Source organism: Cinclus cinclus, chromosome 2, assembly GCF_963662255.1.
Source record: "Cinclus cinclus chromosome 2, bCinCin1.1, whole genome shotgun sequence".
NCBI classification, from domain to species: domain Eukaryota; kingdom Metazoa; phylum Chordata; class Aves; order Passeriformes; family Cinclidae; genus Cinclus; species Cinclus cinclus.
The window spans coordinates 79096015-79121218 of NC_085047.1; the positions used below are offsets into that span (position 1 = coordinate 79096015).

Consider the following 25204-nt stretch of genomic DNA (forward strand, 5'->3'; position numbering starts at 1 on the left):
TTCTCAAAGCTGCAGTTCTCCAGGACCCCCTCAATATAATGAGAGAGTAAGTTGCACAGTGTTCCAGTGTCTTATAAACCTGCTTAACTTTCTGCATGTTAACTCACTGAGACAGGAGTGTATATTGAGTTATGGCTATACAAATGTGCTTACATGCATGCAGGACTAAGGTCTTTGTTTGTATCCAAACTCATATATCCTTTAATTATTCTAGATATCTTAGTTTCCCAATTTAATTTTTTAATATCTACAATTTCTTTAGCAGTGGTGATGTATGTTATCTTTTTTTGAATTTTCAATAGTAATTGTTTATGATATCAATCCATTATGTATCTTCCTTTTCTTACAGAAACAAAATTTTGTATTTTGTGTGAACTACCCGTTTCAAAACAGAACAGACAAAAAGACTGCTAGTAGAAATCTGTTGGTCAGAATCAAATAATACTGAGAGCAGAAAACTTCATGTGCAGAGAGATTAGCATTTTATTTTTTCTTTTTTTTTTTCCCCCTCAGTCCCTCTGACACGTGAGGAGCCGTAGCTTCACTTGGTAACAGGCTTGCATTAGGCCATTTCTCATCAAGTTCTTTATGCACCCAGCTGGCGGTGTCTGTGTGTAATCCCAGACAGTTTCCCCTTGCAGCTGTGGGGGGCCTCCTTTGATGAGCCTCTGTAGGTGGCTGCCGATCCCTCAGCTGGGGCTGGCAAACAGAATCTCCTCTGTAGAGGAAAAGAAAACACCCCGGTGATGCCATGTGACTGTTTGCTTTATGTGTGCAGGAGGAACTGACGTCAGGTGCCTCAGGATATTGTTCTAGTGCAGTAACACGATGGTGTGGTGTGTATCCCTGTGCATCTAATGTACCTAATGCAGTGCCTGTGGTGAATGTGGTCAGTCTACCTCCCTTCTGCTCTTGGTCTCTTTTACTTTCAAGGCTCTCCACGTATACTGGGGAAAAAAAAAATAAAAATCTGCAAGGTCTGCTTGTGACTATCAATTGAGAATATGGTGACCTGCTCTAGACATATTAAGAACAGTCTTCTTGCATTGTTCCTACCTGTATGGTTGTAGGCATTGCTAATGCAGCAGAGCAAATGTGTAAGTGTGCAACAGAGGGGAACCAATGCTGATTCCATTTTTGCTAATCGCTTGGGAGGAAGGGGAGAGAAGTCATTTCACTAATCTTTGGTATGCAGCAGAGTTCACAGAATGGTTAAGGTTAGAAGGGACCACTGGATGTCTTCTTGTTAAAACTCCGTGCTCAGTCAGGGACCCCTACGGCATGTTGCTCAGGATTGTTTCCAGATGGCTTTTGGGTAACTTCAGGGAAGGAGACTCTGCAACCTCTTTGGTGATTCTCTTCCAAAGTTCACTCATCCTTACAGTAAAGATCTTCCTCATGTTCTGGTGGAACTTGCTGTCTTTCAGCTTCTCCTTTTGCCCCTCATCTTATTGACCAGCACCACTGACAAGATCCTAGCTCCATCCTCTTGACAGTCTCTTTTCAGATTCAGATATTAGAGATACTAGTGTTCTCTTTTTTTTTTTTTTTTTTTTGGGGGGGGGGTCACAGCTTTCATATCTTTGTTTGAATGTAAATATGGATACAAGAGGTTTAAATAGTGATGTCAAACAATAAAACTAGGCCAATTTTTTCAATATTATGTGTAAAATGCTAGTAGGGACTTGGGATTTGCTGAGGGGACCACACAGCTAGTGTCCTAGGAAAATATCCACATTTGGGTGAACCCAGTTGCCCAGGAGCTTCTGCCCCCCTTTGGTGCCTCCCCACAGCATGGGAATATGCAGCATGTGATTGTACATGTAGTATGTATAGCCTGAGACAATTTACTGAGGACTATAAAAGTATAAAATATAAGGGTTGTTATGTAATAATGTGTGAATTGAGGCGGTGATGTAATCTGGTAAAACCTGCACTTACATAATCATCTGGCTGTATAGGAAGCACTTTCTTAGATGCCCAAGGACCTATACTGTTCTAAAGCCTGAGAGGGTTATTCCTAATCTAATTGTGTGTGTTGCTCATATACATTTTCCTTATGGATGTAGTATTTTTTTTCCATCTTCTAGCTCTGTCAGGAGCTTGTTGTAAAGCATGTCTTGGGTGAACTCCAAACTATGACCTACTCCTTTTTCTTAACTGAGAATATTTGTCTTTCTGCCTCAGAAAATGTAGTCTTGATCTGCTACTGTATTAAGGATGAAGAGGGGGCTTGGGTCTACCTTGGTCTCCCACATCACCATTGTAGGGAAACACATGGTAGAAAAAATGTTATTTAAAGGAAGAACTCCTGTTATTCTTATGCTTTGTGAACACTTGTTTGGACATCTTGGACTGTGTCTTTTCTACGCTTCAGCGCTGTGGGGAGTTTATGACTGCTGTATTTTAAGAGAGATCTGAGATGGTAGCAGATACTTCTTTTGCACTCTCATCATGGTAAAACCTTTACAGTGTTTCCTGGGATGACAGTCTACTTGGGGCTCGGCGCTACTCTGCCATGTCCATCAGCTGGGATCCAGCATGCCCAGAGGACCCGGACCCAGATGCACAGGTCGTTTCAGAAGAAGCTGACTCAGTTTCTGTCCTGCTGGGAAGCCAAGCAGCAAGTACTTCCTTGACATGATGTGAAGTAGAGGATGATCAGCATCTCTCTCATGCTGACAGTGCTCGTGTTTCTCAGGGCAAGAGCTTGGATCAGGCACACTGTCACAGTTGTGCTTTTCCCCTTCTCCCCTGAAAGCCCAGGGGAGGGATGGATCCCCTCCCGGTGCTGCTGCGGCTCCTGGCAGGTGCACAGGAGCAGGCAGCCCCAAATGTTCAGGGGAACAGCACGAAGCTGTGTCAGGGGAGGTTTAGGCTGGGTATTAAGAAAAAGTTCTTCACCCAGAGCTGTTTGGGCCCTGGAACCGGCACCTCAGGGCAGTGGTCCCAGCGCCAGGCTGGCAGAGTTCAAGAAGCCTTCGGACAGTGCTCTCAGGCCCATGGTGTGCCTCGGGGGCTGTGCTGAGCGGGGCCAGCAGTTGGCCTTGGATAGCCCTTGCGGGTCCCTCCCAGCTGGGGATATTCTGTGGCTCCGTGAGCGCGCGCAGGGCCGGGCTCGGCCCCGCACGCCGGGCGAGCGCGGCGGGGACGCGCGCGCAGCCGCGCCAGGGACGGCACGCGCAAGCGCGGCCCCGAGGGGTGCGTGCCGCGCGCGGCGGGCCCCTCGCGCCCCACCCCGCCCCCGGCGGGCGGGCGCGCGCCGGGATTGGCTGCGCGCGGCCCGGCCCCGGCGGCGCGGGTGAAAGGGCGGCCGGGCGGCGGCGGCCGCGGACATGGCGGTGGCTTCGCTCCTGCGCTGGGGCGGCCGGCGGGCGCGGCTGCCGGGGGTGAGCGTCGCCGGCGGGGCCGAGCCGCGAGTGGCGGTCAGCCTGGGGGCGCCGAGCCGCGAGCGGCGGAGGCTCCCCGTGGACGGGGTCGCCGGGCGCGGGCTGTTCCTTGTGCGGGAGGGCGGGGGTGGGTAGTGTCTCCCCGGAGGAGCTTCCCCGTGTGAGTGGCGGGGACCCCCGGCTGGGTGAGCGGCTTCGGGGAGCTCTGTGTCTGCTGGGCCGCGGCCCCGGGTGGGCGCCGGAGCGGCCGTGCGGCCGGGGGCGGTCGGCGAGGGCCGGCCGGGGGCGGGCGGCTGCCGGGGGCTGTGAAACCTGGGTCTTGGCTGCTCTGCCTGCCGGCTCCCAGCATCCCAGAGGCCGTTCCTTGGTGTATCCCGTCGGCGTGTTGCCAGGAGACCGTGATTTTTTTTTTTTTGTTTGTTATGTTTTTTAAAAATTAATTTTCTGCTGGTGAGCGGGGTTATGTGACACTTGAGAGTGGTGAGGGTCAGTGTCTCCGGCGGTGTTCATTGTAAGGCTGGACGTGTCGCTTAGTGCCGTGGTCCAGTTGACATGACGGTGTTTGGCCATAGGTTTGACTCGATGATCTCGATGTCTTTTTCCACGTGATTGATTCTGAGCTTCTGTGATTTCATTTTCCTTCTGCCCTTTCCCTCTGTTAAACACAGCGTTATGAAAACTCTGGGGTAGAGGGTAGTTTTTGTGTTATTTTTAGCTGTAAAATGTTAGCTAGCAGATAAAGGAGTTGTCTCTTCCCCCTCCACCTTCCCCTTTACTTATGATGCTTTCAGCTGTTACTTAAAGCTTTACTATGTCTTTCTGTTTTTCTTGCTTTTCATGGAAAGGCAGTAAACTCGTTGCAGAACCGTACCAGTGCTTTTGATGAAGACATGAGATTATGTGTAAAGCCTTATTCTGTAGCCTGCGGAGTAACTTCACTGAGGCACCTGCTGTATTTTCATCTCTGTTACTTCTACAGATAGTATTAAGAGAAAGATATTATTTTAGATAAGAATAAACAACATTTGCACGTTGTGTAACAGTTGAATGACACTGCAGTTAGTTTCTTTATGGGAAAAGTAGTGCAACATACTTCTAATTGTTTACTGTAGAAAGAATTTACAATTTGGTTTTGTTGTGTTTTTTTTTCCCTGAAAAGGAAAATTTGTGTAGAGTTCCAATGGAGAAGAGTGCAGTGAATTACAGGAAGTGTTTTGCCCAGTGTATACCTGAGGGTGTGGAATGGGCTTCTCTCTAGAAATGTTGCCTCATAGCACTACTATAAAGAACTCCTCACCTGTTTCTAGGAATCATGTAAAAGAGGTGGTTTCTGTGGGCGGGGAATTTTGAAGAGGGATTAAAGAGGAAAAGGGCATGTGTTTTACCCAAGTATTTTTCCTTAGGAAATATATATGTAGTAAACCTGTTTTCCTGTGAAGGTGTACACAAGAGAAGCTTTTTGAAAACCAAACTTGTTTAGTTGGCAATGACTCCACATTAACAGAGGGTAGCCATGAGTATGTGTATATAGATGTGGAAGATTTCTGCTCTTCCTACTAAGTAGTTCTACATGATGTCAGTCCTTTGGAGCCTCCAGAAGGCCTGTAAGAGGCCTGTTTGTTTCCTTCTTTCTGGCATCTCAGGGGTGTTGTCTGACAGCACTAGTGCATGCAGTATTGAAAATGTTGCATTAGTGGCACGTCTGTAAAACAAAATGTTTTTATAGCTATTTAATACCACTCATGAGTTATGTTACTGAAGTAGCTTGTAGCCCTGAAGGTCACCATTAAGACAGCAGTATGTTGGCAAAGCTGTAATAAAACAAATTTGCATGGAAATTGCTTTCATAGATTCTTTTATGTTTTGCTAGCATAGGCAAATAATAAATTGACATCTTCAAACTTGATTGTACTTGAAACTCCTACAATTTTTTCAAGGGCTAGTAGCTACTGAGATGTCCTTAGCTTCTTGTGTTGCTTTCATGTGATAATCAATAAAGGACCTGAGAAAGGTGCAGAAACACTGACCTGGGGATTTAGCTCTTCCGTGTTTCTCATGTAGTGCCTGTCACTTTTGTTTAGGTTTTAAGCAGAACGAGTTCTGCTTAGAATATAAAGAAAATTTAATTTTGAATGCTTTGTACTTCTGGAGCTGTGAGAGAACCTGATGTTGAAAGAAGGCTGTAATCAGAGAATGAGGGTGAGACATGGCTTTTGATATTTCAGTCATGAAACTCTTTTGAGAGAGCTGCTGGACTGTTTAAAATAATGTAAAACAAAGTGATAAATACTATACATCATGACTTCAAGAGCAGACTGCTGATATAGATTTTATCAGTGTAGGTAAGTTTTTCTCATAATTGAATTAAATATATGGAAAGTTTCTCTGTCATCTGTGCACCCAACATTTTTAAGTTATGGAAGTTATCTGTACTGTGGGGGCTCCTTGTTCTCTTCTCTTCTCTCATGTTATTTTTAGCATGCTGTTATTCCAGGGAAATATTTTCACCCTTGTTCATAAGTGCAGAAGTATCAGGGTGATGGGATAACAAGGTTAGATATCGTTTGCCACTAGGGAAGGGAGTTCAAATGATTGCCAGTCTGTGGAGACGAATGTAGCCATAAGATTCAGGAGTTTAGTGATTATTTCTAGTATGTAAGCTGCAGATTTTAGTTTACTGACAAGCACTCTTAAAGCATAGTTCAGGTAGAGATTTCTGGTTCCAGGAGTAGCTTTTTGGAATTTGTAGGGAAGGTATGCTGTGCTATGTACTGTGGGCAAAAAGTACAGCAAAAAGTTTTGAAAGGAAAAAACCTGAGGGTTCATCAAAATCTATATTGGGTAAAAAATGTCACTCTTGTTCTGAAACGTTTTGTGTTTTAATTTATTTTGTCTGTCCCCAACGTGCACAGATTGTTACAGTACTGTGATCTATTTCATAGGTGCCAGCCTTACTGGACCTCTTAAGGCTGCTGCCATTAGGAACTGTTCCAACTTTCTGCAGCTGTTAGGTCTTAATCACAGACTGCTCCTTTTGAGCTCCTGCCTCTCTCCAACTTGTGCCAGCACTACTGCATGAATATCTTGGATAAGCTGGACTGAAATCTGGCTGAGAATGCATTTTTCCTAGTCCTTGTGAGTAGCTTCTCAGCTGGTTGTATTTCCATGGCTGGTTCACTATACAGGCTTTAGGGACTGGCACAGAGGAGAATTCCTGGATATAGGAATTACTGAGCTTAAAAAAGTAGCCTTAGGTGGATAAGTGTTTCCTTGTTTGTAGTTTGTATACTGTGTTGGCAAATATGAAGGAGATTTTCTGTTCTTAGAATTGCGGGTGTTTGTCAGTCTGGTCAGAGAGAAGGAAGTGTGAAGTGCAGTGTGCATTACAGAACCTTGTACCACAGCTGGATTTGCAGTGGGCTTCAGGAGAATCTGCTTACAGTTACAAGGGCTTGGCTGTTCAGCACTCTGAGCATACAGAGGAAGGGAGAGCGCTTCCTTAGAGAAAAAAAATACAGAAGTGTTATATTTCCCTTCTTGTTTGAGATTTGTCTAATATCATATTACAAAGCTATGTTTTCAGCCTTATAGATTAAAAGTTTTGCAGTCGTCTGAAGGTGTCTGCTTCCTCTGTGCTTTATGCCTACTCCATCAGTAGAGTTCCACACACAGGAAATTATGTTGTCAAATGAGTTGAAATAAAGATTTGGAACAGTTGCTGTGTAATCAAAATACCAGAAGAGAAATCATAATTTTTGTCAGTTTTATAACTACTTGGGAATACTGATGGCTGATACTAGATATACCACAAAGAGAAAGTGGTTATTCTCGTGGTATCTTACACCCAAATCTCTGGATGTGTAGGGGCAAAAATTGTAGGAGAGGTACAATTTCTCTAGTGAAAAGAAATGTGCTAGTCTGGCTGTTAATATTGGGTATTGCTTACTGTATTTTCTAGCAATGCTAAAATACACATTCCTTGCAGTACTAAACTACTTGCAGCAAATATTGATATATGATGCTTTTCCTGCCTGAAATCTGGAACTCTGCATATCTGTTTCAACACTGAGACCTTTTTCTGCTTGTAAAGCTCAGTATCAATGAGTTATTTACAAGCTGACCAGCATGGCTGGGAGACTTCCTTCTTCCATGAGGGCATGTAAACCTTTAAAAACACACATATAAGCCACATCTAAATAACAAGGTAATTTTCTGTTTTGCTGTTGTATGCTGTGTCCTTGAACCACCTCAGGTTTCCTAGGGTTGGGTGCCCAAGGGGAGGCAGGTTGTCTGTGAGGTGTCCAAGTGGCAGTGTGCAGTGGGCATACTATTCTACAAGGTCCTCTGCAGTTTTATTTATTTTTTTTTTTCTTTTACTAATAGAAGAAGCAGGATGCTTTTCCAAAATACAACACTGATACTGTATACTATGTTTTCCAAAAATTTGGTAGATGTGGGAAACTCCAAGCCAAATACAGAAGTCCAGAATTGAGTTCTCATAAATGAATAGCCTGCATTCTTGGGCTTTCAAGACTCAAAAGCCTTATCAAATGGAAGTAACAAATCATGACAAAAATAAGTTATACCAGGTGACTCTACTGCCCTCTCCTAGTTTTACAAGATACAGGGAATTCTTTAGGCTAACCTGAGCTCTCTGGGCTGTGTTCTGTGGAAGTGTCTGTAAGGTATAATAGCTAAGGCATGTGTGGTTTGGGGGGAGGCAGCCAGTTAAGGATGTAGCTTGAGAGTTAGATTTGCTTTGCTTGGTTTTTTGGTTTGAGAGGTCTTTGGGGGTTTGATGTAGCTCTTAAAGAACCTACCTATGGCAGGAGTTTGGGAGCCTAGGGGTTGATGATGATAGCTGCATAGCTGTAGAGTTGGAGATGGCAATTTAGTGGTGTTGCTTTGTGGCCTTAGATGTGCATTATTTACAAAATGCTTGTTTATTTTTAAGTAATTATTCAATTGCTCATAGTGGCTAGGTGCAGACCTCTATAAAGAGATTTTTCTTGAAGGGGATACTAGATTAAGCAAGCTCTTAAACCAGTGTATATTGGTATGGCTACATACAGAATGCCTTATTTTAAAAGTTGTGAACTAGAGTTGGGATTTCACATCTGAATTGAGCAATATGCTTGATTTGTTTTAGGAAATGACCCCACAAGTAGTCAGTTCAGGGCTGAGCCTGGCTTTCTAAGTGATTTGCTTGTGTGTGTGAGAAGGCAGTTAAATTTTTAAACATGGGTATATAATTAGTTTAGGCTATTACAAAATTTTTATGTGGAATCTGTTCAATTCTGTAGTGTTAAAAGCCGGAGCTGAGTGTGGTTTAAAGTTTTTCCAAGTTTTTTTTAATTGCTTGGTAATTTTATTCTTTCTGCATAAAGTTTTAACAGGGCTTTTTTTTTTGTTTTGTTTTGTTTTGGTTTTTTTTTTTTTTTTTTTTTTTTTTTTTTCCCCCCTCTCCTAAAATGGCTAAGATTCTGCAGCTTAATGCTAGCTAATTTTCTCCGGCATAGCCTTTCCTTCCAGTCTCCTGTGCATAGCTCTTCTGGATTCTCATAGGCATCCAAAACTAGTTTTGTATGAAAGGTACTTATAAGAAAATTCAGAAGCTTTTCCTTACTTGCCTGGTTGTCGCCTGTTCCCTGCTAACTGCAAGTATTTAGATTAGCCCCACTGACCCTTAACAAGCACTTTCTCCAATGAATAATATTAACTCAGTGGAGAGTTTTTGTGTGTCCTGTATGACCTTCTTTAGACTATTTGTGGTCCCTCAAGCACTTCTGTCAATACTGTTTCTGAGGAGAGTGACTCAATCTGCTTAACCATGTGTATTCTGGAGCAGGAGAGTGTACTCTTCTGATTCTCTAGGTATCCTTCCTCTGCCCTCTGACAACATCTAGATAATAGTACAGTCACTGAATGTGTAACAATTGTGCTCTAAACTTGGGATAATGCCCAGCGGGCAGGTGTGATTTCAGCTTGCAGATTTCTGTCCTTTATTCTTCTCTTTAATGCCTGAAACAGATTTACTGTCACACCCTCAGATGAAGAATAATATACTCCTGCAAAAAAAAAAAAAACAAAAAAAAAACCAAAAAAAAACCCCCAAAAACCCACCCAGAAAATCAAGGGAATCTCTGGTAGATTCGATTCTAGTATAGCAAATGATTTGTGTTTCAGGTTGGTTTGGATTTTATCTTTGAGGAATGAAGTGAAAGAAATAAAAGAAGCAAAACCCCGCACTAAAACAAACAAAACTGAATGGGAAACAACTCAGTGAAACAACCTGGAATGGCTGCATTCCATTAACTTTTTTTTTAGTCTGAGAAAGCTTAAACCTACATGACTTCTTTGGAAGAACTAAGTATAGGTGGATTATCTGAGAACAGTGTATGCTATGTCTGCCTCTAGTGACTGGCAACTAAACAATTTGTGTAACTTTAGTAGCTTTCTGCTCATGAAGCTTGGTTGGAGCTGGCAAGAGATGGCATGGCTCTAAGGCTTCCTTTATTGTTGTTGAAATATATTGCTTTTCCTTTATAACATTAAAAGATTAACTGCATTATAAATGTGATGGCCTCCTCAATCCTGGGCTGGTTTCTGCTTTTTGTGATGCAACATGGGAAGCATGTGATCAGGCTAGAGGGCTGTTTAGGGGGTATTCACTGTCCAGCTACTGACAGCCACTTTTACTTCAAAATCAATATGAGCTTACAGTAAACGTAAAATTTTATCAATATTTGAGTTATCTTAAGTTCATTACTCTTGTGGAAGGTGCAATTGAATTCTCTAGTTAAGCTGTTTATGTGCACATATGCTTCCTTATTTTTTGATTTTTTTTTTCTAATATAGTCTATATTCGTATATTTTTTTCCCAGCCTTTTCACGGGACAGCCTTTATTTTCTACTACTTCCTCAGATTTCCACAACTTTTGAAAACAGTTCTTTAAGACAGACTTGACAGATTGAGTTCTGGCAGTTCCCATCACTGCTGTTTTGTTTCCTACTAGACAATATCTACTATTAAGGCTTTTTAGAGTCTTTTTGATTCCAAGTGGGTGATTAAGTGTGACTTTGCCAGACCTGTCTGTATTGATGCATCTTTAGTGTGGTATAATTTTATCTGTATGATTGTTTTTGATAATGGCTAACTGCTATTATGTTGTGAAATGACTTGCTTAAGTAATACTTATCTGAATCTCCTTTTTGATTCACTTATAATAGCTGATATCATAGATTTGTATTTTATTTGAAATAGCATGTGTATACTGCTTTTTCCTGTGTTGTGCAAAAATGTTAAATTGTAGGAACTGTCTTTGTAGAAGTTGGTTCAGAGCAGAAGTCTGAGAGGAAAAGACCTCTTTTCCTCAGATTGCTGTCAGGAGGCTGTGATAGGGAAGACTGAGAGCTTAGCTAGCATCCAAAGTCTGTTCTACATCTCCCCTCTGTACGGGCCCAGTCTGCTGCCTGCTGTATGCCCAACAGTTCCCTAGCAGTGAAGGCCTCTCCTCATCACTACTGTGTACAGACATGTGCATGCATGCTCTTTTGAGAATTTCTTGTAGGTATTTCTTGGAACAAGAAGGAAAGTAGATGGTATAGTTGAACTTTTTACTAAAAACACCCCAAAAGTTATGCTTAAGCTAATGATGCTAATGACTCCTGTCTAGAGCTTCTGAATTGTTTCTGGTTACTGTTTGTGGGTGTTTGCTTGGATGTGGAGAAGGGCAGTTCTCAATGAGCTTTAATATGCCTGGGGAGGGAATGAAAGGTTATGGAAGTTTACTCAAGATGTTAGCGTATGAAATTTTTTTAATTTAATGGCATACTGTAACAGGTTTAACTTCCTGTTTTTCTTCTGTAGTGGGAAACACTGTGTTCAAGATGGTGCCTTATAACTTCACATAAACTCTATTCATCTGTGTATGATCCAAATGAAAAGGTGAGTAGTATGGTGCATGTTTCTTTTTAGCATCTTACTGTAATACTGGCATTTGTTTTTTTAAGCTGCCTTCCTCTTCTTGCTGCAGCTAACAATGGTAGTTCTCTTGGTGTAACTAGTTTAATAGCATGTTTTTCTTTCTAAACCAAAAAGGAGGTTACCTTTGCAGGATACATGTCAAGCAAGATTGGATACTAGTTTCAGTGTATACCAAAAAACTTAATAAGTGATTGTGAGCTTGGAAAAGTTATATACTGGCCTGAACATGTTATAATTATGAAGCAACTGTTAATGTTTTTCATGGTGTGGGTGGTAATGGGCCTGTTTAAACATCCCAGAGCTAGACTAGTCAAAAGCTGTTCGTGGAAACAAAAGTATGTAACAGTGCTACTAGCAGGGCTGTTGGATGATCTGGCATGGGGGTGAGAACTTCAGAGCTTAGAAAAAATATGAACCTTTAAGGCCTGCAAAGAATAGCAAATCCTCATCCTGGGGCTTGTGCAGTAGCAATCACAATTTAGTTATAAGCCAAGAAAAACTTTCCTTGTGGAAGATTGTCTTGGCATGACCTCTGAAGTAACACGCTTGGAAAAATTGGGATTGAAGGTACACTAATATTCAAAGGCAAGGATGCAAACAGTTCAGGACTGATAGGCTTGGCTGATATACTGTTGTAGAAGCAATTAATTAGAAGTGAAGCAATATTAGGAAACAGGGTAAACCACTGTGTACCTAGAACTGTGGCTTTACAGGTGTTTTTCAGAGGATTTCTTTTTCTTAAGGTTCTTGTTTAATTAAGGTTCTCCTGCTTTGCTAAATGCATAATTATATTTATGCTGTATAGTTGGGTATTTGGTTTCTCTCAACTAGGAGCTGTGTCGTTTCAACCAGTGACTTGAAAGGGGCAGTGAACAAAACAAACCAGAAAAGAGCTTAAATTGTCTTCATAATGACAAGATTTTCACGTGATACTTTTTTAGCCTAATTAGTGGAAATGATATAGCAAAGTTACTCCAAAGCAGTACACAAATTACATTTTTTTTGTTGTGCTGGACTTGAGTCTAGGCTCTCTGTCTTTATACAGAGATTAGAATTGAAAAGTTAAAATGAATGTAAAATATTCATATAATCTTCATATTGGAAGCCTTGTCTTGCACTGTGACCACAGCTGATGAATGAAACACTTTTTATGTACCAAGAACTAAGTTGATGGTGAACTTGAGTCATGACATTTTTCAATACCAGGTATTTGGGAGAATTTTTTTTAATTCCCCCTCAAGTCTGTATGCCTAAAAATCTTCAGGTACCTAGAATGCTGAAATTCAGGTTCAGGAACAGTTTGTATGATTGTTGATAACCTTTTTAGACCAGATTCCCAGCTAAAAAAAAGCTCTTCAAAAAAGTTGCTGGCTTCTGTGGTATTCTTCAAGTATTTGTGCCTCTGATAATTGAGCTTGTTTAAGGATGTTTAAGATCCATCTGAGTCAGGTGTGCCTGTGCACTGAGCAGTGGTATTCAGCAGATGTGTCTGAACTTACTGTATAAGCTTGCTGCAGCTCTCACCTGTAGGGATTTCTTATCACTTAATTTCCATATGGTGTTATCACGTGGTAGTATTTTTAAACTGGTCGGGTGATGTCAGCTCAACCTGACTTGGAAAGAGTAAATTTGGTCAAGGGCACCTTGAGTTTCTCTGGAGTATACAGCAAACAATGTGTTCTTGTCTGTCAGTGGAAGTTCCTGTTGGGGTTTTGCAGTGTTCCTCCTTCTCCTCTGGCCACCTGTGTTCCCCTCTTCAAATTAGCTAATGACTAATTAGCTAGTGAGGCTAGTGAACGGTTTAGTTATTGTGGTGGCAATACCTTCTCTTCCCCTAGTCCATATGCAAACAAGCTGTTTGGTGTACTGGAGGAAGAATAGCTGTCAAATGTCTTCTGGTATCATTTGGTAAACCTGATGGGGTTTGACTGCGGACTGCCCCTGAAGGAGAGAGTCCTACTGGTTCCCTATCCTATGTCTTTCATTTGGAGCATGGGAGGGAGAGTAGGACTGGCCAATTACTGTATTAAACTTGTGACATGTCCTGGAGCTGCATCCCTGTGACGTGAGGTGTGGAAAGCAGTGGGGCAATGCTTTTACCCAAGACCAAGTCACTCAAGAGAGTCCTTTCAGTGGCAGTCTGTATTTATAACTGAGCAGATACAGTTCCAAAGTGTGTTTAGTAGCGGGGCCCATGACTTCAATAGCCCTCGCTCCCAGGAATGAGATCTTCATGCTGAGCAACTGTGCTGCTCCACCACTCTGTTCTGACTTGGAAAGGGTATAAGGCTTATTGACTTCGAACAACTTGTTATCCCCTTCTCACAGGCATAATACAGCAGTGTTGAAGGTACATTTGCAGTATTAGGGGCTTCCAGTGTGAAAGGCTACAGTGAATTTCAGGCCAGTAGTAAGTTTGATTTGCTATTCTGTTGCATTGCAGATGCTACTTAGTATTGAGTGTGTAACAGGGGTTTTGATGGCCATGCAGGCTTTTGCCAGGTTCCTCAGGTGAGGCTCAGGTAGGAGAAGGGGCAAGGCTGGTACAACTCCACAGATATACCTGTTCAGGGTCAAACTGTTGGTCTTTTATCCTTCATGACCTAGGCATGGTGGAGACTCTCTTCCTTATGATTGGAATGTCTTTTAAAGGGCTCCCATAACTGATGAGTATTGTGTTCCAGATGGTCTATACTGGTTAGGGGCAGTGACCACAGTGTATATACAGTGTACCTATATACTACCAGCATGTACCTGTGCTTCTTCCAGGCAACATAAACCCTACTGCACCTCTTCCCTGAGCTTGACTGACTCCTAGAGCTGCTGTGGGGTTCTAGTTGGCAAGGAGATCCAAGGAATGCTGGTGTGAATAGTCAAAGCCTTGTTCTTCTGAACCAATGTGTGCACTAGGTAGATCTAGTATAGCATACTGTTTGTTATATCATCACTTAAATCAGGAGAACTCTTTTAATAGTAGGTGATCTCAGAATTATGAGCTCATGGGTAAACCATGGTTTTAGTGGAAGTGGAGTAGAAAAGAATGCCTGTTTCTGGAGGGAGAAAAACTTATATTCTGTTTGTCTCTCAGGATTCTTATTGTTCTTTTCCCTTTAGACTTTTGAAAAACTCCTTATTGCCAACAGAGGAGAGATTGCATGCCGAGTAAGTATGTAACATTTTATTTTCTTTGTTTAATTCTAAAACTATTGTTATTTAAATATTGATAATTGTCACTTCTTATGTGATAGGTCATCAAAACGTGTAAGAAGATGGGGATTAAAACAGTTGCCATACACAGTGATGTTGATGCCAACGCTGTGAGTAGTACTTAATTCAAGTAGTAGATGAGGTTTTAGTAATTCAGCAACACTTGCAGTTGTTATGCAGTCTTGTTGATTATTGTTGTAGGTATGTTGGCAATTCTGAAGTATCTTTGTATATGTCCTTTTCCTCTGTGCTTGAAGTGATTGGAGATACTGAGGTGGATGAAGGATTGGACAAGTATTTAGCATGTCTTTTTCTGTGAACTCTTCTCTGTTTTGCCTGTGTAAATGCTGCCTTCATCTTTGTGTGGATTAAGCTAGATACATGTGCACATAGGTAGATATGGGCAACAAGTGTGAGAATGGTGGTGAAATCTAAATTTTGTTTTGCTAATATGTGCAAAAAGGCAATGAAGAGTGAATCCTAGAAGTTGTATAGATCTTAGTATAAATTTTTCCTGTGTCTGGTAAGTCTTTCTCATTACTTTCTACTTTCCAGAGAAATGTTCCCTTCTACCAGGTATGCTAAAGAGGCTTAATGGAGCTGTTCCATTTGATGAAGATATTGATATGCCCTCAATATAGAGCAGCATAGCAGGAAGGTGGCAAAATGGGATTTTAGACAAGTAAGGTACCTGTCTTGCCCATTTTCAAGTTTTGTAGTCTCTTCATTATCATTCATGGCAACAACAGCAGGATAATTTCTTGTGTGGTGTAACAGCAAGTGTAGTCATATGTGTATATTGTTGACTAGAGAGAACACAGTATTATTCCATGCCTGAAAGAACTGCTACAGGAGAAATGACTGGGGGTACCCTCATGTCCCAGGAAAGTTTGTTGAAATATAGGATGGAATTAAACCTCTGTATTATGATTTAATAAGAACTCACTCAGTTAAGCTACCAGGAAAAAAGCCAGAAGTGTATTTTATGCAGGACAGGACTTGTGAATACAGGTGGGGAGTCACTCAACATGAGAAACAGCCATGGTTGATGAAATCTGAAAGTAGTTAAACTTAGGTGTTTGCAGAGTTAAATGAAAGGTGAGAACTGTTAGGAGTTTTGGACTTTGACACAGCTTGTGTCTGAGTTCTCTTGTGTTTCTATTACTACATGATCAGCTCAGCTTGTATGAATAGGCTGTAGATTGAGCAAGGCACTGAAATGGGAATTCTGAACTGCTCTACTGATGGATTTTTATGACAAATATTTCTTTCTTTGAGGTGAATGGAAAGTACACTTGGTCTGGATTTCAACTGGTAGCCTTAACTGGTAATGCAGTAGCTTGTGGGTGCTCAATGGGATGTGAAATGATTTCTTAATGGGTGGATGTCAGACATCATGATAAATTCTAATTCTTTTGGAAGCCAAGGTTTATGTGAATATGAAGACAAACTACTTTGTATGATCTATGATTCCTGTAGTAAAACTGAACCATGCTGATGAGTACTTGAATTCCATCTTGTATATACAGTATCTGCTGTTAGGATAAATGGATTCACTGTTTAGCAGCACTGCATAGCCTTGTTCACTGGCATTAATTCATCCTGAAAAAAAAACTTTTTAAAAAAGCCCCCATTTCTTTCACCAGTCCATACCACAACTGAGAAAATGAATTGGTCTTCTCGCTGATGTCTGTTTATTGTGTGGATTCTGCTATGAACTGCAGACTGTGAAAAAAGCTGAAAGCAGCAAGTAAAAACCAAGATTGAAGAACATAATGGGAGAGTAAGAATGGCATGATGAAGTACAGCTCGTGACCTTAGGGGGGAGGGTGTACAAGTAGTGCATTATAAAAAGGTAATTGAAAATATGTCTGTGCTGCTTTGATCTACAGTGCTGTCTTAGCTTTAAAATACAAATAGGGTCCTTAATTTGTAATAGTTCCCAAGAGAAAGAAAATCCCAGCTGGTATCTCAGAAATGCATTAATGTACTCATGGCAGTTCATAGAGATAACATGGAGTGTGTTGGAGGGGATGCTGACATTTTGAGATTATGGACGAGAGATGAGGCTCCAACAAATGCTGTAAGGGTGATGTAGTGTCTGCTTAGCTTTTTGGAGCTTTACTTAAAGACTGACAAAACTTACCTGTATGAGGTTAAGTGTTAGCTGGGTGCATTGAAGCAGCTCCAGGTATTTAAAGGAAAATAAGAGGAAAGCTACTTGAAAAACTATTATGTGTACTTAAGGTAGTATGAAGTCTAAGCTAGTTTTTGGGTCTAATTATACATGGTGTTTATGTCTACCATAAATCCTTCAGACACTACCTCGTGTGCTTGCACTGGGAAATAGTTTAGTTAATGTTGTCTGTTTTAATGACTTGGATACTTCCAGTTATTCGTTGTGGGAAAGACCTGATCCATTACAGTGGTGTGTGGTGTGATTGCCATTTTGGATAACCTTGATTGATGAGGCCAAATTCTTTGACTCTGTTACTTACCATAAAGTAAGCAACAGTAGTCATCCATAATTCTGTCCAATGTTTTATCAACAGCATCCTTCTTGGTTGTACCAGTCATGGCAAAATCTCAAATGCTCTGAGGTCATACTCAGGAGCTGATGCAACCTGCCAAAGGAACCCCTGTCCTCATGGAGCTAGGAAAAAACATGTTTGCTTAGTTTGCTTTGGTTTTGTGCTTGACAGGATATCTCATTCCTTTACAACTTGTATTGCACAAGCAATGAGTATACTAGGCAGCTACCCTGATGATGATGGCCATTGTACCAAAGACAGAAATAAACGTCAAGATGTGCTTGAACTAGTTGCCCATCCAAACACTGTCTTTGTGAAAAATAATGGGACCTGGTTTTAAGTGACCAGAGTAGATAGGGATATCTTGCAGAAATATTTTCTGTTAATGTATTTAAAAGTAGCACTAACTACAGTAGATAAATTTTCTGTTTGGGACTTGGAGTAACCTTTGAGATGCAGTAAGAGCCCCTTATTGCATTACCTGTCATCTGTATAGCTACTTACTGAAAAGCAGGTAGCATGATAGTCTTAATATGAATTAATTGTAACCTATATAACTGTAAAAGGAGGGCAGTGCAGTGGGTCTGTTACATCTCTCATGTTTTGTCATACTGTTTGAAAACACAACTGAAATTGAACAGAAGCAAAGTTCCTTCAATGTGATCACTAAATATTTAAGGCAAGAAAGAACAGATATCACAAGGTATTTAGCAATTTTGATTATTCAGTGATAACTTCTAATTATTCCTTATCCATAAGTGATTCAAGCAGGCATTTTCAGTAATGTTTGTATAGGAATTTTATACACAGTCTTGAAATAATGGTCTTTGAATAAAAGTAGTGTAAGACTTGCAAGTGAGTTATCTTGTCCTAGAGCTTTGTTTTAGATTTCTTTTAGTTGAATATTCAATTTTTCTGTTTTGGGTGTTTTTTAAATTTTTCAGATTACTGAAATCCTTGTGGAATTTTCAGTGCTGAATAGAGGTGGTGAGAATAGACAAAATGCATATAAATTCTCCATGAAACAGTTTTCTTGTTCTTTACACTTAGTTCCTGTGGAGCACCATGGCAAATGTCTTGAGTATGCTGTTACAGCAATGTCAATCTGGACATACTTACCATTAATGGATGAAATTAGTAATTAGACTATAAGAGCACAAAGGAATTTTCATGCCTAGGAATTTAAATTTTGCTCTTATGTGGAAGAAGCAGCAGAGAAGACTGTTATAACTGGGAAAGTGGCAAAAATGGAACAAAATGATGAGAACCACATAAAGCTTACCTGAAGAGGGAAAATAGAACAAAATACACTGTTTTGTGCTATTAATTTAAGAAATGACCAAAGATCTGAAAGATTTTTATAGGTGAAAATTGTTGTGGTGATAGGGAAGAGAACATTAACACAATTTAAAAGCAGATGGGTGACTTCAGAGACTTTTGGATGCTTCTGTATTAATGCAAATTTACAGATATCTGGAAATGGTATTAAATGGGATTGCATTTATTTTTGTGGAGGTGGGAGGATGTGTGATCTGGTGGGAAAAACAGCCTGACAAAATGGCTGCTGAGACCCCCATAGAGCATTACAGTTGCTCATGTGGTACTGAATGAAACAGGTTATAATGGATACTTTCAGGTTCTTGAAAGTAGTGGCTAATACTCCTTGATTGCATCTGTTATTTTGGGGAAAGCAGAGAAGAAAAGTTGTATGCTGTTCAAAATGCTGGGTTTTTTTGTTTTTTTCTTTTTTTTTTACGTCTGTGTTCAACTTACAAAACACTGATTCTTTACACTTGAATGGGTAAAGTGGGGAAGGACCAGTAAAATTCAAATTTTTTTAAAAATTAAAACATCTGGTGGAATTATTTTTGATATGAGAAAACAAGCAAAGAAGTTTAATCTGAACAAGAGTAATGGTATGTACTTTTCCCCCTGAACTGACTGGAATAGAGGGTTAGGATGAAAGAGCCTCCTCAACCATAAATGTAACACTGATGGTGCAAACATTGTCAGGGAAAGCTAGAGAACTATTGTAATGCCTAATGTAATCAGCTAAAAGTATGATAAATGAAGAACAAGCTTTCACTAATTGGATCTGAACAAAAGAAGGTATAGCATAAAGCAGTGAATGAGATATAATTTTACTTGGCATTTTTTAACCCAGCAGGGATTCTATAGCTATATGAAGCAATGAACTATAAATGACTGAAAAAATCCCATGGGAAAGTAATGTAAACTACTAAAACTTAACAGAGTGGTGGGCAGTGAGTTATACTTCTTTTATATAAGGTTTTTCCTATCAGTCACTTAAGACTTCAAGTGTTATTGTATTAAATTACCTGTTCTAAATCTTGTTCTGCCATATAATATAAAATTAAAAATAATGCATGTGCTTTTATTGATGTAAAAGTAATTGCGCAGAATTGAACTGTTCTCCAGAAATTGTTGTCTTTTGAGTGACATAACATTGAAAAAATAAATTAACTAGAAATGGACGATCTACATTATTTTCCTAACTTTTCTTTTTTAGGCTTGGAGTCTGAGACAGTATTTCAGAAGGATGTTGGGGAAAAGTCTGGTTTAGGGAAAAACTGCAAAGTTGATTAGGGTTATAAGTTTCTATACCATGTCATTACATGAGCTGAATGAATTTGAGTAAGATGAGTTTTTTCTGAAACAATAAAATCTTGGAATTTTGCTGAAGACTTCTCTGTAGCTTAATGGGATGCTGTCTTTGTACTTAAGAAATCTAGCTAGCAAAAATAAGTACTGGAGGGCAATTTGGCACTTAAGTTTTAGTCTAAAAAAATCAGTTTGAAAAGTGGAAGTTTATTTAAAACTGAGGTGTTTTATTTACTTGCAACTAACTTAGAAGTTCTGACATTTGTCCAAACTCTCATTTACTTTTTTGGCTGTTTTGTCTTTTGAAATATGCAAAGTTTTCTTCCATCATCTGCTACCAAACTAGAAATCCAGTCATTTTGTCAGCTCATTGTCTCCCAATGGCATTTCAAGGATTTATTCAGAAAACTTGGGGAGATCTGTTTTGAGTATCTATATGAAAATGAAACTATTATTTTAATGCCTTTCTGAAATATGCGATTCCTGGACGGTTGTCCAGAGTGTGTAGAGTGGACTCTGCCTCTGTGTACTGTCTGGAGAAATTCACTCTTCCTAAGTGGTGGTGTTTGCAAAATGTGCAGAACAAGAGTTATCCAGATGATATCAAAGAAATGTTAGGGTCAGGTTTGCATTGTTCTTCTGCTCTTCCGTCAGCGTATTTGCTTTTTATTTCAAAAGCAAGACAGCATGTTGCTTATCTCTTTGTGAGAGGGGCTGGAGATGATGTTACTATCCTGTCCCCATGCTTTGAGTGAACTCCTTGACAGTTCATGAGAGATGGAAAAAAAAAGGCATGAGAGATGAAGGGAAATACTTTTGTGCAAGGAGTGTGCTTTTTTTCAGAATTGTAGTCTGCTTGCTAAGTAATTTGCCTTTTGTAAAGTTTATCGTTGCTTTGAAACTGAGTGGGTTGCTGGAGGAAGTCATTAATTTTTCATTGGCTGTAATGAAAAATGGAAGCTTGATCTTCAGTTTTAAAAGTTGGATGGGCTCATCAGAGCTGTAGAATCCTAAAGGTTCAGCCTTTTAGTGTGTTTTAATCAGTGATAGGATTATATGAAATGCATATATGACCTCTAAAATGAGTTAGACTCCTGTTTGATGGTTAAGCTGAAATGTCACTTTTGTTGGATTCTTGTTGAAATTACCACTGAGTAGTGGAGGAAGGATATAGAATGGAAGGAGAATGCTTTAAGCATCATACTGCAGCCTTGTTTGGGATACTGCCTTGCAGGTGGAAAGTATATGTTGTAAAGGAGGAGTTGATACTGGCTTGTTGACCTTAGTGGGAATGGTTTTTTATTACCAAGCTGATTTATTTGCAGGATCAATGCATAGATTAAAAATAATTTCCTGTCACAAAATTCATTCCGGGAAAGTGGTTGTTGTCAGAGGTGCTGAACTACCCTCTGGAGAGGAAAATGTGGGAGCCCAGTCAGCAAAGTTAATTAATTGCAGCTTAAAGGTGCAGGTCCTCAGTGCTGTGGAGAGTCAAGTGGTGGTTCTGTGGTGCTATGACTGTCTAAAACAGTAGGTAGTGGAGAGTGGCGGGAGTGTATCTGTGGAGTGGAATGGTTCATGCTGAAGACACGGTGTTCTTCCTTTCTGCATTTTCAATATCTGTGTGCTTGGTTCTAGTCTGGTGCTGAGGGCTTGGTGTCTGCTTCTGGTGGTTTGCTGTGCCTGGCAGGTATCTGGTTTGTGTACTTTGAGACAGCTGAGTGTTAGAGACAATGTGTTTGAAGTAGGGATGGCAGAGAGATTTACTCAAAAAAGAAGGCAGTCCTGATGTGAACTTAAATACTGATGTGTACTGAAGTCACTCTTAATTGCTTTCTTGGGACTGCCCTCCTGGTGCTCTAGCACTTCTCTGATCTTTTGCTGGGCTGTTTCCATGCTCTGAACACACCAGATGCTTTATTGATTAAGTTAGTAAAAACCTTTTTCTACTGACTTTTTTATATTAAAATATTTAATTGGAATGTGTGACAGATGCTGTAGCCATGTATAGAAACCAACTGAGTTGGGGTAGGTCAGTAAAGTGACTTTTGCCTTGGCTGGGCTCTGATGCTGTACTCAGAGCTATGGGGTTTGGAGAGATGTACGGGCATCTCAGTAATCAGGTCTTAAGCTGTAGGCTGAGCAGGGCTGAAATCATTAGGCTTCACTTGTTCTAGAAATTTGCCTCTCTTGGGCAGCAGTGACAGAGAGCAGGCATTTCTTCTGAAGCCACAGGTATGTGTGGAGGGCACTGCCATCAGCAGTTTCTGGATCATGTCTCTTGCTGCTGTAATTCTGGCTCAAACTTAGTGCCCTTATTACAGTGAGTTTCCCTGAGAAACCAAGTTGGTTTACATCTATTATAGTCAGTTTGCTTTGTGCTGATCTCTAGACCTTTCCAGAGGTGGCAGAAAGTGCTATACGTAGTAGTTTTAATGCATTTGAACATTGTCACTGTGACAACAAAGAAAAGTAGTTTTACCATCTGCGTCTTTTAGAGGAATGGCATGATTTCCTGCTGCCTCACCTCCTTGGACACAGAACATAAGGTCCCTTGGATTCCTCTTTGGAGGCTTTGAGAGTGTCCTGTCTTTTTCCTGACTCTATCCTTCACCTATGTCCTCAGCAACAACTACTTCATTGTGCAGATTCATTGCTCCTGTGGTTCATATTGTCCCAGCTGTGCTATTTGTTATCAGCTGTGGTTGTGGCTGTTCAAGGATGATCTTTTTTTCGGGCATTATTAATGAACAATACTACTTGGTAATATTTCCAATTTCTTGCCTGTGTGGGTGTAAATACTGGTGAAAAGGCCCCAGGCTGAATTTCTTTCTAGTATTTGGATGAGCTCTAGACAAAGAGGGACCGAAGGCAGGTTTTCTGTGAATAATGTTCACAGGTACTTAGAAAATTACTTTTACAACTGTTGTAAGCTCTGCTGTCTGCTAAGAGTAGTTCTCTTCCTTTCTATCTTTTATGTACCTACTACGCATGCAGCCTTTTGTTAAATGGATCCAGGCGCTTATCTGTATGAGAGCAGTGGGGGAAAGAAATGTGGATCAGCAAGCTGATGTGGCTCTATGCATAGGTTAATGAATGCTAGAGCTTGTGGCATCAGGACACATGGTTGGGGACAAGGAGAATGAATTCCTGATTAACCTTTTGAGAGGCGGTGTAGATGTAGTGTCTTGAGCTAATGTCATCGCACGTCCGAATAGTGGAGGATGTGGAGAAAAGGGAGCAAGGGAGGAACTACATATCAGAGATACAGGTTCATACTAGGTGAAAAGCTGTGTTGGTGAGCAGAGCCATCTTAAAAGATCCTAGTAAGAAGTATTGTATTTAATAACAGATACTTTCCTTGGTTGTTAGCTGTATTGCTCAACAAGCAGCTGCCAGGCAGTGGAGTGGAGTCTGGGATTCCACAGTTGAAATCCTGGTGCCATATTTCTAGGGAGGAGTGTTAAACAAGAAACAGAATTGCTTATGAAGTGTCTGAAAGACTGAAAAACTCAAGTTGGGAGACAGGAAATGAAGACACCATTTTTTAGGTATAAGGTATAGATGCATATGTCCTTTTATGGGTGTTATGGGTTTAGGTTATATTCTTTTACGTTGTTCACAAAAAGCATCTGTCACTTGTTTACTTTCACAAGGAAATACTATAGAAAGCATGAATATGAGATACTGTTTTACTTATTACTGCTGAATTGTCTGTAGGCAGCAACTAGCATCCTTTGATAGCTGTTTGAAACCAACCACCCCCCCCAATCCCTTCATGTATCTTGTTTATTATACCGGAGGAATGATAATCAGTGTTTGACTAGTTGCTGAAAGCTAATAGGTGTACTGAGTGGTGAGTTGGATTTATAGAAATGCAGGTATTCTGTTTAGATATAGTGCATCCTGGTTTCTGCCTCTGTCTTGCTTTGCTAATTAGGCAGTGCTTCAAGTTTCATTCCTGGACTTTAACTGGGTATATAACATTGCATGAATTCTCACAGTCCCTTTGTAGCTGGTATTTAATGTCAGCTCACCTGTTGACCTGTAATGTTACTGGGCTTGTAAAGTAGGCTGCTGACAGTTCTGAAAGTTAAAATTGTTTTTAGTGTGGGTTTAGCTGTTTACAAATTCATGACAGCATATCATCTGACTTGTCTGCTCCTTGTAGCAAAGGAGCATCCCTGTCCCAGAACTGTTATGTCATAGACTGATCTCTTGTAATTTTGTTTGGATGGGGGCCCTGCATCAAACTGGTATTCTGTGCATTTAGCAACAAGCTAGGGGAGCTAAGCACTTGTTTGTATGATGTGGTTTCTTTCTTAAAACTTTTTAATAGAGATTTGTCTGTTCTTGAATGGTATCAACTCTATATTTCCATAGGATGCTTTGAAAATAACATTAGTCAAATATTGTGGTTTGGTTTCTTATGATACTTCTTGCAAAATTTTCCGTGACTCTCATTAATTCCTTATTGTACCATGTTGTAAGAGTAGAATAAAAACATCTTTGAGTAACTGAACAAGTGTTAATCATAAATCTCTCCAGCAGCTATAGGTTGATATTAAAAAGTTTGTGGAAGGAGTAGGGCTATGGTCTTTCATGTCTTGGACCCTAGCAATTGCCTGGTGCTTCTGTGAGACTGAGAGTAAGAGCTAGGGGCCCTTATTAATGTGAGTTGTACTCTGGTCCAGGCACGAGTTGTAGGGGAAGGAGCTGCAGGGAGGAGATGAGCTGACTTGCAGGATCAGGAAGGACAAACAGACTGACAGGCTCTTTGCAGAGAAGCTGCAGAGCCAACAGATTCGCATGAGACAGATTTGCTTGAGTAAGTGGAGGATAGAAAACTTTAGGGGAGGTTGTGACTCCTGCCACTGGGTCAGATGGTGTTGGATGCCTCAGACAGAAGCAGATAAAGTCAGCCCTAGAACACTGGAGAAAATGTCATCATTCCGAGACACTAGTACACATGTGTGACAGTGAAAACAATTGAGGAGTCTTCTTGAATGTGTGGAGAATGATTTCTTGACTCAAATGATTGAATTAACTAGAGGAGGTGCTGTGCTGGATCTCTTACAAGGAGGGAAGAGGTGACCAGGCATGCAAAGCCTGGGACAACTGTGAAATGGTGAGGTTTTGGTTTCCAAGAGGAGTAAATAAGACAAACAGCCAAATTGCAACCATGGACTTTGGAAGTGTAAGTGTGGGGTGTGTTTTTTTTATATCCCAAGCCAAGGATTTGCTTGCCAGGGTGTCATGTAAGGCTGTTTTAAAAGTCAAAGTGGCTCAGGAGAACTTGTTTATACTCAATATAGTCTTCTCCAAGCAGAGGAACTTGGGCAGAGTTCAAATGTATAGAGCAGATAAAGGCAGGGGTAGGTTTCCTGGAGATGGGGTACGCAGGGACGTAATTAAGGAAACCACAGCTCTGCTGGTGTTGACTGTATATTGAAGGATGTGAAGGGACA

At 40.6% G+C, this 25204-nt stretch overlaps 1 protein-coding gene across 1 annotated transcript in view; it reads left to right on the top strand.

Moving 5' to 3' along the window:
- The first annotated feature begins 3335 nt into the window (after positions 1-3335).
- Positions 3336-25204, top strand: part of PCCA (propionyl-CoA carboxylase subunit alpha) — a 271152-nt gene continuing 249283 nt past the window's right edge. The window contains exons 1-4 of the mRNA XM_062514894.1: positions 3336-3389; positions 11260-11337; positions 14491-14538; positions 14625-14693. Coding sequence (XP_062370878.1) covers positions 3336-3389; positions 11260-11337; positions 14491-14538; positions 14625-14693 — 249 coding nt within the window. The remainder of the gene's footprint in view (positions 3390-11259; positions 11338-14490; positions 14539-14624; positions 14694-25204) is intronic.